Source organism: Nyctibius grandis, chromosome 10 (assembly GCF_013368605.1).
Source record: "Nyctibius grandis isolate bNycGra1 chromosome 10, bNycGra1.pri, whole genome shotgun sequence".
Taxonomy (NCBI): Eukaryota; Metazoa; Chordata; class Aves; order Nyctibiiformes; family Nyctibiidae; genus Nyctibius; species Nyctibius grandis.
The window spans coordinates 13,746,046-13,762,122 of record NC_090667.1 but is presented as its reverse complement, the minus strand read 5'-3'; the positions used below and the strand labels follow the sequence as shown (position 1 = coordinate 13,762,122).

General features: G+C 67.4%; 2 protein-coding genes across 6 annotated transcripts in view; one reads left to right on the top strand and one right to left on the bottom strand.

Annotated features, from left to right (window-relative positions):
- The first annotated feature begins 149 nt into the window (after window positions 1-149).
- Window positions 150-10,287, top strand: CYP21A2 (cytochrome P450 family 21 subfamily A member 2). Its single transcript, XM_068409357.1, has 10 exons — window positions 150-333; window positions 641-730; window positions 1,260-1,414; window positions 2,460-2,555; window positions 2,852-2,959; window positions 3,999-4,085; window positions 4,662-4,847; window positions 5,744-5,913; window positions 8,413-8,516; window positions 9,079-10,287. The coding sequence occupies exons 1-10, from the start codon at window positions 150-152 to the stop codon at window positions 9,345-9,347; spliced, it is 1,449 nt and encodes a 482-aa protein (XP_068265458.1). The 3' UTR covers window positions 9,348-10,287.
- Window positions 10,288-10,388: 101 nt separating this feature from the next.
- The window catches only part of LOC137667575 (tenascin-X-like), a 60,957-nt gene continuing 55,268 nt past the window's right edge, over window positions 10,389-16,077 (bottom strand). For all 5 annotated transcript variants that reach the window (XM_068408405.1, XM_068408404.1, XM_068408409.1 and 2 more), the window contains 7 exons: window positions 15,519-15,643; window positions 14,865-14,997; window positions 14,296-14,447; window positions 13,370-13,466; window positions 12,617-12,778; window positions 11,796-11,965; window positions 10,389-10,469 (listed from right to left, as the gene is read on the bottom strand). In XM_068408405.1, the coding sequence (XP_068264506.1) occupies window positions 10,389-10,469; window positions 11,796-11,965; window positions 12,617-12,778; window positions 13,370-13,466; window positions 14,296-14,447; window positions 14,865-14,997; window positions 15,519-15,643 (920 nt within the window). The remainder of the gene's footprint in view (window positions 10,470-11,795; window positions 11,966-12,616; window positions 12,779-13,369; window positions 13,467-14,295; window positions 14,448-14,864; window positions 14,998-15,518; window positions 15,644-16,077) is intronic.

The following is a 16,077-nucleotide window of genomic DNA, read 5'->3' as shown; positions in this document are numbered from 1 at the left end:
TGGGTTTGGGGGCGGGGCTTGGGGTCCTTCCTTATAGAGGCGGGGGCGGGGCTTATCATGGGAGGGGCTTGGGGCGTGGCTTCGGGGGCGTGGCTTTGGGGTCCCCCCCATATAGGGGCTCCCCATCGGGGCTCCCCCCGCCGGGGGCGATGGCGGCCGCGCTGGTGCTGGTGCTGCTGGTGCTGCTGGTGGTGCTGGTGATGGGGGGGCGGGGCGGGGGGCGGGGCCTGCGGGGGGGCGCGCTGCACCTGCTGCACCCGCAGGGGGCGCTGCACCTCAGCCGCCTCGCGCGCCGGCACGGCCCGATCCTGCGCATGCGCCTGGGGGGGCGCGGTGAGTGCGGGGGGGTGGGACCCCATAACTGACCCCAACCCCCACCCTGAACCCCCCCAACCCCCCCGGGGGACCCCAAAACTGACCCCTTTCCCCCCAGCCCTTGGGGACCCCCCCAACCCCCCTCCCCCGACACCCCCGAACCTCCCCGGGGGACCCCAAAACTGACCCTCCCCCACCTTGACACCCCCCCCCCTCCCCTCCCCAACCCCCCCCTCCCTTTTTGGGGTCCCCCCCCAGTTCTGGCCCTCCCCCCAGTTTCGGGTTCCCCCCCAGCCCCCCCCCATCTCTCCCCCTCCCCCACCAGACGTGCTCGTGCTCAACTCCGTGGGCCCGATCCGGGAGGCGCTGGCCCGGCACTGGGGGGCGTGGGGGGGGCGACCCCCGAGTTACCTGAGTACGGGGGGGGGGGGGGGCTGGGAGGGGTATGGGGGGGTTACGGGGGGCTATAGGGCGGGGGAGGGTATGGGGGGGCTGTGGGGGGGCGAGAGTATGGGGGGGCTATGGGGTGGGGGGGTATGGGGGGGATATGGGGGGTGGGGGTAGGGGGGGGCTGTGGGGTGGGGGGTTGGGGGGGATATGGTGGGGGGAATGGGGGGGCTGTGGGGTGGGGGGGTATGGGGGGTTATGGGACGGGGGGTTTATGGGGGTCTATGGGGCAGGGGAGGGTATTATGGTGTGGGGGGTCTATGGGGTGGGGGAGGGGTATGGGGGGTTATAGGGTGGCTATGGGGTAGGGGGCGCTGTGGGGTGAGGGAGGGGGGTATGGGGGGAGTTATGGGGCGGGGGGGGTATGGTGGGGGGGGCTGTGGGGCTGGGGAGGGGGATATGGGGGGCTGTGGGGTGGGGGAGGGGATTATGGGGTGGGGGGGGCTATGGGGGGGTCTCGCCCCTGACCGTGTCCCCCCCACCTCTGCCCCCCCCAGCGGAGCTCGTGGCCCCGGGGGGCGGGGCCCTGGCGCTGGGCGGGGCCTCCCCGGGCTGGCGGCGGCAGCGGGGGGCGGCGCGGGGGGCGCTGGCCCGGGCGGGGGGGGGGCGGCTGCGGGGGGTGCTGCGGCGGCAGGCGGGGGAGCTGTGCGCGGTGAGCACCCAGACCCCCCCCCATGGACCCCAAACACCCCCCCCGGCACCCAGACCCCCCCGGCACCCAAACACCCCCGTACCCCCAAACACCTCCCCACCCCCCCCGGACCCCAACCCCCCCCCTGCAGCCCCAACCCCCCCTGAACCCCCAACCCCCCCCCCCGCACCCCCAGACCCTCCCTCGGCACCCAAACACCCCCGTGCACCCCCAACACCCCCCCCGTATCCCCAAATCACCCCCTGCTCCCCAAAACCCCCCAGCCCCCTCTGGCCCCAAACCCCCCGCCTTGCACCCCTAAACACCCCCCTGCACCCCAAACACCCCCCCGGCACCCAAACACCCCTGTACCCCTAAATCACCCCCTGAACCCCCAAATCACCCTCCTGCACCCCAACACCCCCCCAGCACCCCAAAACCCATCTGCACCCCAAAACCTGCCCCTGCACCCCAAACCCCCCACCCTCTCCCGGACCCCAACCCCCCCTGCCCCCCCAAAATCAACCCCTGAACCCCAAAAGCCCCCCCCGCACCCCAACACCCCCCCTTGCACCCCGAAATCACCCCATATGCCCCTGGAACACCCCAAAACCCCCCCTAAGGCCTCCCCAAACCCCCTTAGGGCACCCTAACACCTCCCTGGGAACCCCAAAACTCCCCTGGGACCCCCTAACCCCCCCTCAGGGCCCCCCAAAACCCCCTTAGGGACCCCAAAAAAACCCTCAGGGTCCTCCAATACCCACTTAGGGACCCCAATACTTCCCTGGGACACCCCAAAACCCCCTTAGGGACCCCAAGACCCCCTTAGAGCCCCACATCCCCCCCCAGGACACCCCAAAACCCCCTTAGAGCCCCACACACCCCCCTATGAGACCCCAAAACCCCCTTAGAGCCCCACATCCCCCCCCCAGGACACCCCAAAACCACTTTGGGGACCCCAAAACCCCCTTAGAGACCCACATCCCCCCCCAGGACACCCCAAAACCCCCCTAGAGCCCCACATCCCCCCCCCAGGACCCCCCAAACCCCTTCTCTGACCCCCCAGGAGCTGCGTTCCTACGGGGGGGCCCCCCTGGACCCCTTTGAGGTTTTCTCCTTCCACACGTGCAGCACCATCGGGCGCCTCCTCTTCGGGGACACGGTTTGGGGGGCACCCAGGGGTCGGGGGGGCACCCAGGGGGTTGGGGGAGTCCCAGGAGTTGGGGGGGGCACCCAGAGGTTTGGGGGGTCCCAGGGTTTGGGGGGTCACCCAGGGGTTGGGGGGTCCCAGGGGTTGGGGGGGGCACCCAGAGGTTGGGGGGGGACCCAGGGGTTTGGGGAGGTCCTAGGGTTTGGGGGGGGTCCCAAAGGTTTGGGGGCACCCAAGGGTGCTGGGGGGGGTCCCAGGGGGTTGGGGTGCCCCCAAGGGGTCCCAGCTCTCGGGGTCCCCCCCTCCAGCTGCCCCCCGAGGCGGAGGTTCGGGCCTTCTCGCGCTGCATCGTGGAGCTGCTGGAGGTGTGGGGCAGGGCGGGGGTGCGGGTGCTGGACCTGCTGCCCCCGCTGCGGGTGAGCCGGGCCCTATGGGGCTGTATGGCCCGGGGGGGGTATATGGGGCTGTATGGCCTGGGGTGGGGGTATATGGGGCTGTATAGCCCGGGGTGGGGGTATATGGGGCTGGGAGGGGTCTATATGGGGCTGGAGAGGGGCTATATGGCCCCTATGGGGTCTATATGGGGCTGGGGGGGGTGTTAATAGGGGCTATATGGGGCTGGGGGGGTGTTATAGGGTCTATATGGGGTGGGGGGTCTGCGAGGGGCAGGTGTGGGGGTTTGGGGGGGCTGGGGTGATCTATAGGGGGTGGGGGAGCCTATAGGGCTGGGGAGGGGGTCTATATGGCCCAGGGGGGGGCAGCTGTAGGGTTTCTATGGGGCTGAGGGGAATTATAGGGTATCTATGGGGCAGGGGGGGGTCTATAGGGGTCTGGGGGGTCTGTAGGGGTCTGGGGGGTCTGTGGGGGTCTGTAGGGGTCTGGGGGATCTGTAGGGGTCTGGGGGGTCTATAGGGAGCTGGGGGGCTCAGGGGGTGTCGGGGGTCCCCTATGGGATCCATACGGTCCAGGGTGTGTGTGGGGGTGGCTATAGGGTTTCTATGGGGCTGAGGGGGGTTATAGGGTATCTATGGGGCAGGGGGGGGTCTATGGGGGTCTGGGAGGTCTATAGGGAGCTGGGGGGCTCAGGGGGGTCGGGGGTCCCCTATGGGATCCATATGGTCCAGGGTGTGTGTGGGGGTGGCTATAGGGTTTCTATGGGGCTGAGGGGGGTTATAGGGTATCTATGGGGCTGGGGGGGTCTGTAGGGGTCTGGGGGGTCTATAGGGGTCTGGGGGGTCTGCAGGGGTCTGGGGGGGCTCAGGGGGGTCAGGGGGTCCCCCATGGGATCCATATGGTCCAGGGTGGGTGGAGGAGCATCTATAGGGTTTCTATGGGGCTGAGGGGGTTATAGGGTATCTATGGGGCAGGGGGGGTCTATAGGGGTCTGGGGGGTCTGTAGGGGTCTGGGGGGGCTCAGGGGGGTCGGGGGTCCCCTATGGGGTCCATACGTCGCAGGCGCTGCCCAACCCGTCGCTGCGGAAGCTCCTGCGGCTCGTGGAGCGTCGCGACGCCTTTGTGCAGGAGCTGATCCGGCGGCACGAGGTGGGGGGAGGCACCCATGGGGGGGGGGGGCGCCCGGGGGGGGGGGCGGGGCACCCAGGGGTGTCGGGGGGGACCGATGGGTGGGGTACCCAGGGGTCTGGGGGGGGACACCCAGGGGTGTTGGGGGGCACCCAGGGTTCTGGGGGGGAATCCATCGACCCGGGGGGGCACCCAGGGGTGTCAGGGTAGTGGACACAGGGGTGATGGGGGGCACCCATGGGTCTGGGGGGGGCAACCAGGGGTGTTGGGGGGCACCCATGGGTGTCAGGGGGGACCCAGAGGTCTGGGGAGGACACCCAGGAGTGTCGGGGGGACCTGGAGGGGGGGGCACTCAAGGGTCTGGTAGGGGCACCCAGGGGTGTCGGGGGGACCCGGAGGGGGGGGCACTCAAGGGTCTGGTAGGGGCACTCAGGGGTGTCGGGGGGCACCCCGGGGTGATGGGGGGGTCTGGGGGGGGCACCCCGGGGTCTCAGGGGGCACCCAGGGGTCAGGGGGGGCATCTGTGGGTATTGGGGGGGGGTCTCAGGGGGCACCCATGGGTGCTGGCGGGGGGTGACCCGTGTCCCCCCCCCCCAGGAGGGCCCGTGCCCCCCCGCGGACACGGTGCTGGGGGCGCTGCAGGGGCGGGACCCCGGGGTGCCGGGGGGTCCCCTGAGCCCCCCCCGCCTGCACATGACCTTGGTTGACCTGTTCATCGGGGGCACCGAGACCACGGCGGCCGCGCTGGCCTGGGCGGTGGCCTTCCTGCTGCACCGCCCCGAGGTGCCACACGCGTGTCCCCTGCGTGTCCGTGTCCCCACGCGTGTCCCCGAGGCCCCACACGTGTCCCCAGATCCCCACGTGTGTCCCCAGGATGTCCCGTGTCCCCACCCGTGTCCGACATGTCCCCCGTGTCCCCCTCCCCATGGCTGTCACCATCCCCCTGCACCGCCCCGAGGTGCCACACGTGTCACCACCATGTCCATGTCCCCACACGTGTCCTACATGTCCCCCTGCCCATGGCCAACGCCTTCCCCTGCACCACCATGAGGTGCCACACGTGTGTCACCGACGTGTCAGTGTCCCACATGTGTGTCCCCAAGGCCCCACACGTGTCCCCATGGGGTCCCGTGTCCCCACCCGTGTCCTCTGTGCTCCCCCGTGTCCCCTCCCCATGGCTGTCACCATCCCCTTGCACCACCCCAAGATGCCACATGCGTGTCACCACATGTCCATGTCCCCACACATGTCCCCGAGACCCCACAGGTGTCCCCAGGGGGTCCCATATCCCCACCCGTGTCCTACATGTTCCCGTGTCCCCTCCCCATGGCTGTCACCCTCCCCCTGCACCACCATGAGGTGCCACACGTGTGCCACCGACGTGGCCATGTCCCCACGTGTCCCCACATGTGTCCCCAAGGCCCCACACATGTCCCCACCCGTGTCCTACATGTCCCCCGTGTCCCCTCCCCGTGTCCATCACCATCCCCCCACCCCGCCCCGAGCTGCCACACGCGTGTCACTGCCGTGTCACATCCGTGTCCCCACGTCCCCTCGCTCCCCTTTATGTCCCCCTGCGATTGGGACCCCCCCCCCAACGACGCCCCGTGACACGCGTGTCACCCTCGCGGAGGCGGCACACGTCACGCGTGTGTCACACGTGTGTCCCCGTGTCCCAGCTGCAGGAGCGGCTGCGGGCAGAGCTGTGGCGGGAGCTGGGGCCCACGGGGACCCCCGAGCTGGGGGACGCCGCGCGCCTGCCCCTGCTCCACGCCACCGTCACCGAGACCCTGCGCCTGCGGCCCCCCGCGCCCCTGGCGCTGCCCCACTGCGCCCTGCGCCACACCAGGTACGGCCAGCACGGACCAGTACGGACCACTACGGACCAGTACGGGCCAGTATAGATCAGTAGGAACCACTGGAAATCAGGTTGTAGCTCTGTGCACTGATGTGTAGCAGTGTTTTTCACCAGTATGAACCAGTATAGAACACTAGGGACCAGTATGGACCAGCACGAACCACTACAGACCAGTATGGACCAGTATATACCAGTATGGACCAGTATAGATCAGTAGGAACCACTGGACATCAGGTTGCAGCTCTGTGCACCAATGTGTAGCAGTGTTTTGCACCAGTTTAGACCAGTATGGACCAGTATGAATCAGTATAGAACACTAGGGACCAGTATGGACCAGCACAAACCACTATAGACCAGTATGGACCAGTATATACCAGTATGGACCCCTATAGATCAGTAGGAACCACTGGGCATCAGGTTGCAGCTCTGTGCACCAATGTGTAGCAGTGTTTTGCACCAGTTTAGACCAGTATGGACCAGTATAGAACACTATGGACTGGTATGGACCAGCACAAACCACTATAGACCAGTATATACCAGTATGGACCAGTATAGATCAGTAGGAACCACTGGACATCAGGTTGCAGCTCTGTGCACCAATGTGTAGCACGGTTTTGCACCAGTTTAGACCAGTATGGACCAGTATAGACCATTATGGACCAGTATGAACCAGTATAGACCAGTATGGACCAGTATGAACCACTATAGACCAGTAGGGACATTGGGCATCCCCAGTAAGGCCCAGCAGACTCCAACAGACCCCAGTATTGCCAGTATAGCCCAGTATGGCCCCAGTAGACACCACTAGCCCCCCCAGTAGCCCCCAGTAGGTTCCAGTATGGCCCCAGTAGACCCCAGTAGAACACCAGTAGGCCCCAGTAGAGCCCAGCATGTCCAAGTATGGCCCCAGTATGGCCTCAGTAGGCCCCAGTAGAGTCCAGCAGGTCCCAGTATGGTCCCAGTATGGCCCCAGTAGACCCCAATAGACCCCCAGCAGGCCCCAGCAGACCCCAATATGGCCCCAGTAGACCCCAATAGACCCCCAGCAGGCCCCAGCAGACCCCAGTATGGTCCCAGTATGGCCCCAGTAGACCCCAATAGACACCCAGTAGGCCCCAGCAGATCCCAGTATGGCCCCAGTAGACCCCAATAGACCCCCAGTAGGCCCCAGCAGATCCCAGTATGGTCCCAGTATGGCCCCAGTAGACCCCAACAGACCACCAGCAGGCCCCAGCAGACCCCAGTATGGCCCCAGTAGACCCCAATAGACCCCCAGTAGGCCCCAGCAGATCCCAGTATGGTCCCAGTATGGCCCCAGTAGACCCCAATAGACCCCAAGTAGGCCCCAGCAGATCCCAGTATGGTCCCAGTATGGCCCCAGTAGACCCCAATAGTAGGCCACAGCAGATCCCAGTATGGTTCCAGTATGGCCCCAGTAGACCCCACTAGCCCCCCAGTAGGCCCCAGTAGACACCAATAAACCCCTAATAGACCCCCAGTAGACCCCAATAAACCCCCAGTATGGCCCCAGTAGATCCCAACAGACCACCAGTAGGCCCTAGTAGATCCCAGTATGGTCCCAGTATGCCCCAGTAGACCCCACTAGCCCTCCAGTAGGCCCCAGTAGACCCCAATAAACCCCCAGTAGGCCCCTGTAGAGCGCAGCAGTCCCCAGTATGGTCCCAGTATGGCCCCAGTAGACCCCCAGTAGACCCAAGCAGGTCCCAGTATGGTCCCAGTATGGCCCCAGTAGACCCCACTAACCCCTCAGTATGCCGCAGTAGACCCCCCTAGCCCCCAGTAGGCCCCAGTAGACCCCAATAAACCCCTAGTAGGCCCCAGTAGAGCCCCAGCAGGTCCCAGTATGGTCCCAGTATGGCCCCAGGAGACCCCAATAAACCCCCAGTAGGCCCCAGCAGGTCCCAGTATGGTCCTAGTATGGCTCCAGTAGACCCCACTAACCCCCCAGTAGAGCCCAGCAGGTCCCAGTATGGCCCCAGTAGATCCCAATAGACCCCCAGTAGGCCCCAGCAGATCCCAGTATGGTCCCAGTATGGCCCCAGTAGACCCCACTAACCCCCCAGTAGGCCCCAGCAGGTCCCAGTATGGCCCCAGTAGACCCCCACTAGCCCCCCAGTAGGACCCAGTAGACCCCAATAAACCCCTAGTAGGCCCCAGCAGGTCCCAGCAGGGCCCCAGTAGGGCCCCAGTAGACCCCAAGAGACCACCAGTAGGCTCCAGCAGATCCCAGCATGGTCCCAGTATGGCTCCAGTAGACCCCAATAACCCCCCAGTACAGCCCAGTAGACCCCAAGAGACCACCAGTAGGCCCTAGTAGATCCCAGTATGGTCCCAGTATGCCCCAGTAGACCCCAATAAACCCCTAGTAGGCCCCAGTGGAGCCCAGCAGGTCCCAGTATGGTCCCAGTAGATCCCAATAGAGCCCCAGTAGGCCCTAGCCGATCCCAGTTACCCCCTGTCCCCTCCCAGTATCGCGGGTGTCCCAGTACCGGCCGATTCCATCCTGGTCCCCAACCTCCTGGCGGCCCAGCAGGACCCCGAGATCTGGGAGCACCCCGAGGAGTTCCTGCCCGGTACGGGGGGGCCCGCACCCGGGGGGGGACCCTGACCCCGGGGTGGGACCCCTGAACCCCCTGGGGGGGGACCCCCCTGTCACCTGGGGTGGGACCCCGACCCCTGGGTGGGACCCCTGACCCCGGGGTGGGACCCTGACCCCTGGGTGGGACCCTGCACCCGGGGTGGGACACCTGAACCCCCCCGGGGTGGGACCCCCTGTCACCTGGTTCCCCACTGACACCCCTGGGTGCCCCCGACCCCTGGGACCCCCCCCCAGACCCCTAGGTCCCCCCAACACCCCTGGGTGCCCCCTCCGACCCCTGTGGGGGTGGGTGCCCCCCTGGACCCCTGAGTCCCCTCTGACACACCTTGGGTGCCCTGTGGACACCAGGGACCCCCCTCTGACACCCCTGGGTCCCCTCAACCCCTTGGGGTGGATCCCCAGCGGGTCCCCCCCCAGACCCCTGTGTGCCCCCCTCTGACACCCCTGGGTGCCCCCCGGACCCCTGGGTGCCCCCTAGACCCCTGGGTGCCCCCCCAGACCCCTGGGTGCCCCCTGACCCCTTCCCCCCCCCCCAGAGCGGTTCCTGGCGCCGGGCGCCCCCTGGCGGGCGCTGCTGCCGTTCGGGTGCGGGGCGCGCTCGTGCGTGGGGGCGGGGCTGGCGCGCGCCGAGCTCGCGGCGCTGCTGGGGCGGCTCGTGCGCGACTTCCGGCTGGTGCCGGCGCGCGCGGGGCGGCTGCCGGCGCTGGGGGCGGGGCGCGCGGGCACCGTGCTGCGCTGCGCCCCCTACCGGCTGCGGGCCATCCCCGTGCAGCCCCCGCGTGACCCCGCCCTGACCCCTGCGTGACCCCTGCGCTGCGCCCCCTACCGGCTGCGGGCCATCCCCGTGCGGCCCCCGCGTGACCCCGCCCTGACCCCTGTCTGACCCCCTGCCTGACCCCGCGTGACCCCCACCCATGGGTGCTGCCTGACCCCCTGCCTGACCCCGTGTGACCCCCACCTATGGGTGCTGCCTGACCCCTACCTGACCCCTGCCTGACCCCGCGTGACCCCCACACGTGGGTGCTGCCTGACCCCTGCCTGACCCCCGTGTGACCCCCCCCCCCCCCACCCCTGGGTGTTGCCTGACCCCCGTGTGACCCCCACCCGTGGGTGCTGCCTGACCCCTGCCTGACCCCTGTGTGACCCCCACACGTGGGTGCTGCCTGCACACTGCCTGACCCCGTGTGACCCCCACTTATGGGTGCTGCCTGCACACTGCCTGACCCCCACGTGACCCCCACCCATGGGTGCTGCCTGACCCCTACCTGACCCCTGCCTGACCCCGTGTGACCCCCACACGTGGGTGCTGCCTGACCCCTGCGTGACCCCTGTGTGACCCCCACCCATGGGTGCTGCCTGCACACTGCCTGACCCCCATGTGACCCTCCACCCATGGGTGCTGCCTGACCTCCGTGTGACCCCCTGCCTGCATCCATGGGTGTTGCCTGATCCCTGCCTGACCCCCGCGTGACCCTCACCCGTGGGTGCTGCCTGACCCTTCCCTGACCCCCGTGTGCCCCCCCGTGTGACCCCCCACCCGTGGGTGCTGCCTAACCCCGTGTGACCCCCACCCATGGGTGCTGCCTGCCCCCTGCCCGCACCTCTGGGTGCCCCCCCCCGCCTGCCTGGCCTCCCCTCCCCCCATCTCCCCCCCCCACCCATGGGTGCCCCCACACACTCACCACACGGTTCAGCCGCCTTTATTCCCCAACCCCCAATAAAGCTTCACCCAGGACCCCCCCTCACCCCCCCGAGTCCCAGCTCCTTCCTGGGCCCCCCCCGCTATAGGGCCCCCCCCATAGGGTTCCCCCTGCTATAGGGCCCCCCCCCTGCTATAGAGCCCCCCTCAGTCGCGCTGCGGCCGCAGCTTCATCTCGGTGAAGGGGATGGAGAACTCGAAGCCTTTCCAGGGGAACCAGTTGATGCCCTGAGGGGGGGAGACGGGGGGGGGTCAGGCCCTATAGAGACCCTATAGAGACCCTATAGACCCCCATAAGCCCCTATAGAGTCCTATAGATTCCCATAGACCCCTATAGACGCCCATAGATTCCCATAGGCCCCTACAGACCCCCATAGAACCCTACAGACCCTCATAGGCCGCTATAGACCCCTATAGATTCCCATACGCCCCTATAGACCCCCACAGACCCCTATAGGCCCCTATAGATGCCTATAGATTCCCATAGGCCCTATAGACCCCCATAGACCACTATAGACCCCCATAGGTCCCTATAGAGCCCCACAGACCCCTATAGATTCCCATACAACCCTATGGACCCCCATAGGCCCCTATAGACACCCACAGATTCCCATAGGTCCCTACAGACTCACATAGATCCCCATAGGCCCCTATAGACCCCTATAGATTCCCATATGCCCCTACAGACACCCATAGGGCCCTATAGACCCCCATAGACCACTATAGACCCCCATAAGCCCCTATAGAGCCCCACAGACCCCTATAGATTCCCATAGGCCCCTATAGATTCCCATACACCCCTATGGACCCCCATAGGCCCCTATAGATTCCCATACACCCCTATGGACCCCCATAGGCCCCTAGAGACACCCACAGACCCCTATAGGACCCTATAGATACCCTATAGATGCCTATAGATTCCCATAGGCCCTATAGACCCCCATAGACCATTACAGACCCCCCATAAGCCCCTATAGAGCCCACAGACCCCTATAGATTCCCATAGGCCCCTATAGACACCTATAGATTCCCATACACCCCTATGAACCCCCATAGGGCCCTATAGATACCCTATAGACCCCCATAGATCCCTATAGGCCCCTATAGATTCCCTTAGGACCCTATAGATCCCCATCAGTCCCCACAGACCCCCATAGGCCCCTAAAGACCCCCACAGACCCCCTATAGATTCCCATAGGCCCATATAGACCCCATTAGCCCCCCCATAGACCCCAGTATGGTCCCCTAAAGCCCCCATTAACCCCCTGTATCCGCCATTAACCCCCCCCAGCCCCCTCCAGCCCCCCTCCCGGGTCCCACATAGGTGCCCTATCAGTCCCCTATAGGTCCCTGGTCCCTATATCCCCCATTAACCCCCTATAGGGCCCATTTTGCCCCCTGTAGACCCCAGTATGGTCCCCTAAAGCCCCCATTACCACCCCTGTATCCCCCATTAACCCCCTCCCAGCCCCCCCTCCGGTCCCCTATCAGCCCCCTATAGGTCCCCCATAGGTCCCCCCCCCGGTCCCCTATACACCCCCCCGCTATAGGTGCCTGGTGGTGCCGCGTGGTGCCGTAGCGCCCGTTGAGGTTGGCGTAGTGGCAGTTGTGGTACCACCAGGCCCCCGCGTAGGCCACGGCGCAGGGCCGGGGGCGGGGGCGGGCACGGGGGTCGCGGTCCCGTGTGGAGAAGGGGCTGCCCGCGTGGTACGAGAGGGCGTCCCCTGGGGGGGGGGGGACCCACGTGAGGGGCACCCCCCAGGGACCTCCCCCGGGACTCCCCCCCCCAGGGACCCCCCCCCAGGGACACCCCCCGAGGGACCCCCCCCCACCCAGGGACCCCCCACACAGGGAACCTCCACCCAGGGACACCCCAATTAGGGACCCCCCCCAGGGACCCCCCCCAGGGACCCCCCCACCCAGGGACCCCTCCCAGGAACCCCCCCAAGGGACCCCCCCAGGGACCCTCCCCAACAGGGACACCCCAATTAAGGACCCCCCCAGGGACCCACCACCCAGGACCCCTCCCCAGGGACACCCCCGGGGACCCCCCACCCAGGGACCCCCCCAGGGACACCTCTAGGGTCCCGCTGGAGGGACCTCCCTGGGACCCCCCCCTCAATGGACTGGAGACCCCCAGACCCCCCCAGGGACACCCCACCCCGGGACACTCCAGGGACCCCACCCACGGACCCCACCCAGACACCCCCCCTCCCCCCGGGGACCCCACCATGGTCCAGAGCACCCAGACCCCCCCCCAAGGTCACCCCCCCCAGGGACCCCCCCGGGACCCCATTCACGGGCCAAGGGACCCCCAGGACCCCCCAGGGACCCCATTCACGGGCCAAGGGACCCCCAGGCCCCCCCCCCGGTACCGGCGGTGCCGCTGTAGGCGCCGAGGTGGAGGCGATAGTGCTCGTGGGGGCCGGCGACAGCGAAGTCACGATAGCGGGCGAAGGCGGCGTCGCGGGGGGTGCGCAGGTCCACACGCAGCTCCGTGGGGGGCCCCGCCGTGAGTGCGTGCAGCGCCTCGTTCCCTGCGCCCCGACATGGCCCGTGGGGCACCCCACACCCTGGGACCCCCCCCAGGACCCCCCGGAGCCCTGGGGCACCCCCAGACCCTGGGATCCCCCCCCAGGACCACCCAGAGCCCTGGGGCACACCCAGACCCTGGGACCCCCCCCGGGACCCCCCGGAGCCCTGGGGCACGCACAGACCCTGGGACCCCCCCCGGGACCACCCGGAGCCCTGGGGCACGCCCAGACCCTGGGATCCCCCCCGGGACCACCCGGAGCCCTGGGGCACGCCCAGACCCTGGGACCCCCCCCGGGACCCCCCGGAGCCCTGGGGCACCCCCGGACCCTGGGACCCCCCCCCCCCGGGACCCCCCGGAGCCCTGGGGCACCCCCAGACCCTGGGACCCCCCCCCGGGACCACCCGGAGCCCCGGGGCACCCCCAGACCCTGGCACCCCCCTCCAGGACCACCCATAGCCCTGGGGCACCCCCAAGCACCCTTGGGTGCCCCCCAAACTCTGGGTCTCCCCCCAAACCCCTGGGTGCCCCCCAGACCCCTGGGTGCCCCCAAAACCCTGGGACCCCCCCAGACCCCTGGGTGCCCCCCCCTCACCCAGCCAGAACTCCCCAGTGACGTTCCCGAAGCCGTGGGCGTACGCGTCCCACCCCCGCCAGAAATCGGTGCCCCCGTCCTGGCGCCGCTGGAACACCTTTGGGTGGGGGGGGTCGGGGGGGTCAGGGAGGACCCCAGCACCCCCCAACGCCCACTGACCCCCCCAGGACGCCCAGTGTCCCCCCAGACCCCTCCCAGTGCATCCCAGTGTCCCCCAGTCCTCCCAGTGCCCTCTAGACCCCCCCAATGCCCCCCAATCCCATTTCCCCCCATAAACCCCCTCAAATCCCCCTATAGAAGCTCCTCAGACCCTCCCAGTATCCCCCAGTGCATCCCAGTGCCTCCCAGTGCCCCTCAGTTCCCCCCCAGTGCCTCCCAGATTCCCTCCAGTGCCCTCCGAGTTCCCCTCCAGTGCCCTCCCAGTGTCCCCAGTCCTCCCGTTGCCCTCAAGACCCCCCCAATGCCCCCCAAAACCTCCATTTTCCCCCATAAACCCCCTCAAATCCCCCTGTAGAAGCACCCTAGTCCCTCCCAGTGTCCCCCAATTCCCTCCAGTTCCCCCCAGTACCCCCCAGTTCCCCGCCCAGTGCCTTTCCAGTGCTCTCCCAGTCCTCCCAGTGCCCTCAACCCCCCCCCAATGCCCCCCAAACCCCCATTTCCCCCATAAACACCCCCAATATGCCCCTATAAAAGCCTCCCATCCCCTCCCAGTGCCTCCCAGTTCCCCCCAGTGCCTCCCAGTGCTCCCCCAGTGCCCTCCCAGCTCCCCTCCAATGTCCTCCCAGTCCCCCCCAGCCCTCCCATTGCCCTTAAGATCCCCCAATCCCCCCATTTCCCCCAATCCCCCCCAAATCCCCCTATAGACGCCCCCCAGCCCCTCCCAGTGCCCTCCCAGTGTCCCCCCAGTGCCTCCCAGTGACCCCCACCAGCCAGCCGCCCCCATCGGTCTCCATGTCGCAGAAGACCCTCAGGGGTCTCGCAGGGTCACCCCCGAGGAAGACGATGGTCTCGCGTGAAGGCCCCGGCCCGTTCAGCTGCTCCTCGGCGCAGTCCCGGGGGTGCGGGTGGAGGAGGGGTGCTGGGGGGGGGGCACATGGGGGGATGGGGACCCAGGGCCCCCCACCCAAAGACCCAAGACCCCCCATACTCAGGGCACCCTGGTGTCTGGGTGCCCCCCACCCAAAGACCCAGCACCCTCCCACCCAGTCACCCAGGAACCCCCCCATACCCATGGACCCAGGCGTCTGGGTGCCCCCCACCAAAGAACCCAGATCCCCCCCACCCAAACACCCAGGACCCCCCCCACCCCCCCCCACCCAGGACCTCCACCCAACCGTAACCCAGGCGTCTGGGTGCCCCCCACCCAAGAACCCAGATCCCCCCCACCCAAAGACCCAGGACCACCCCCCCAGGGACCCAGGACCCCCCCACCCATAACCCAGGCATCTGGGTGCTCCCCCCCCGCCAGGGACCCAGCACCCCCACCCAGGCTCACGGGTGTCAAAGGTGACCTGGAGTGGGGTGGGGGGGGTGTCCCCCCCCCGGCCCCACAGCTGCACCCCGTAGTGCCCCGCTGGCTCCAGCCCCCACAGCTCCTGGGACGTGGCCTCGGGGGGCACCCGCAGCATCTGGGGGGGAAGGGGGGGGACAGGGGGGTATTGGGGTCCCCTGGGTGCTATTGGGGTCCCCAGGGGTCTTACTGGGGTGTCCCAAGGAGGCATTGGGGCCCAAAGGGTGTCTTGGGGTGCCCTAAGGGAGTATTGGGGATCCCACAAGGGATATTGGGGTGTATGGGGGGTGTTGGGGTCCCTGAGGGGTTATTGGGGTCCCCAGGGCATTAATGGGGTCCCTGTGTTGCTAGTGGGGTCCCACAAGGAATATTGGGGTCCCCAGGAGGGTTTTGGGGTCCCCAGGGGGTATTGGGGTCCCCAGGGGGGTTATGGGGTGCCCTAGAGGTGTTATGGGGTCCCAGGGGGTATTGGGGTCCCCAGGGGGTTTTGGGGTCCCCAGGGGGTATTGGGGTCCCCAGGGAGGTTATGGGGTGCCCTAGAGGTGTTATGGGGTCCCAGGGGGTATTGGGGTCCCCAGGGGGTTTTGGGGTCCCCAGGGGGGTTCTGGGGGTTTTGGGGTGCTGGGGGGGGGTCGTTACCTGCTGGGCCCCTCCAGGGGGGCCGTAGACGAGGTCGTAGCCCTCCGGGGGGGCACGGGGGGGCGCCCAGTGCAGGCGGGCACTGCGGGGCCACACGGTCCCCACCCAGAGGGTCCCTGGGGCGCCTGTGCAGGGGAGGGGTGGGGCCAATGACACCACCCAAACCCCGCCCCCCCCAAGGACCCGCCCACCCACAGCCCCAGGGGACTCTCCCCACCGGGACACCCCAGGTAGGGCTCCAACACACCAGCGCTCCAGCCACCCATCAACCAGCCGACCATCCACCATCCAACCATAAACCATCCACCATCAACCATCCAACCATCCAACCATCAACCATCCAACCATCCACCATCAACCATCCACCGTCCAACCATCCACCGTCCAACCATCCACCATCCAACCATCCACCATCCACCATCAACCGGCCAACCATCCACCATGCAATCATCCAACCATCCACCAGCCAACCATCAACCATCCAACCATCCAATCATTCAACCATCCAATCGTTCAACCATCCAGCCATCAACCATCCACCGTCCAACCATCCAACCAT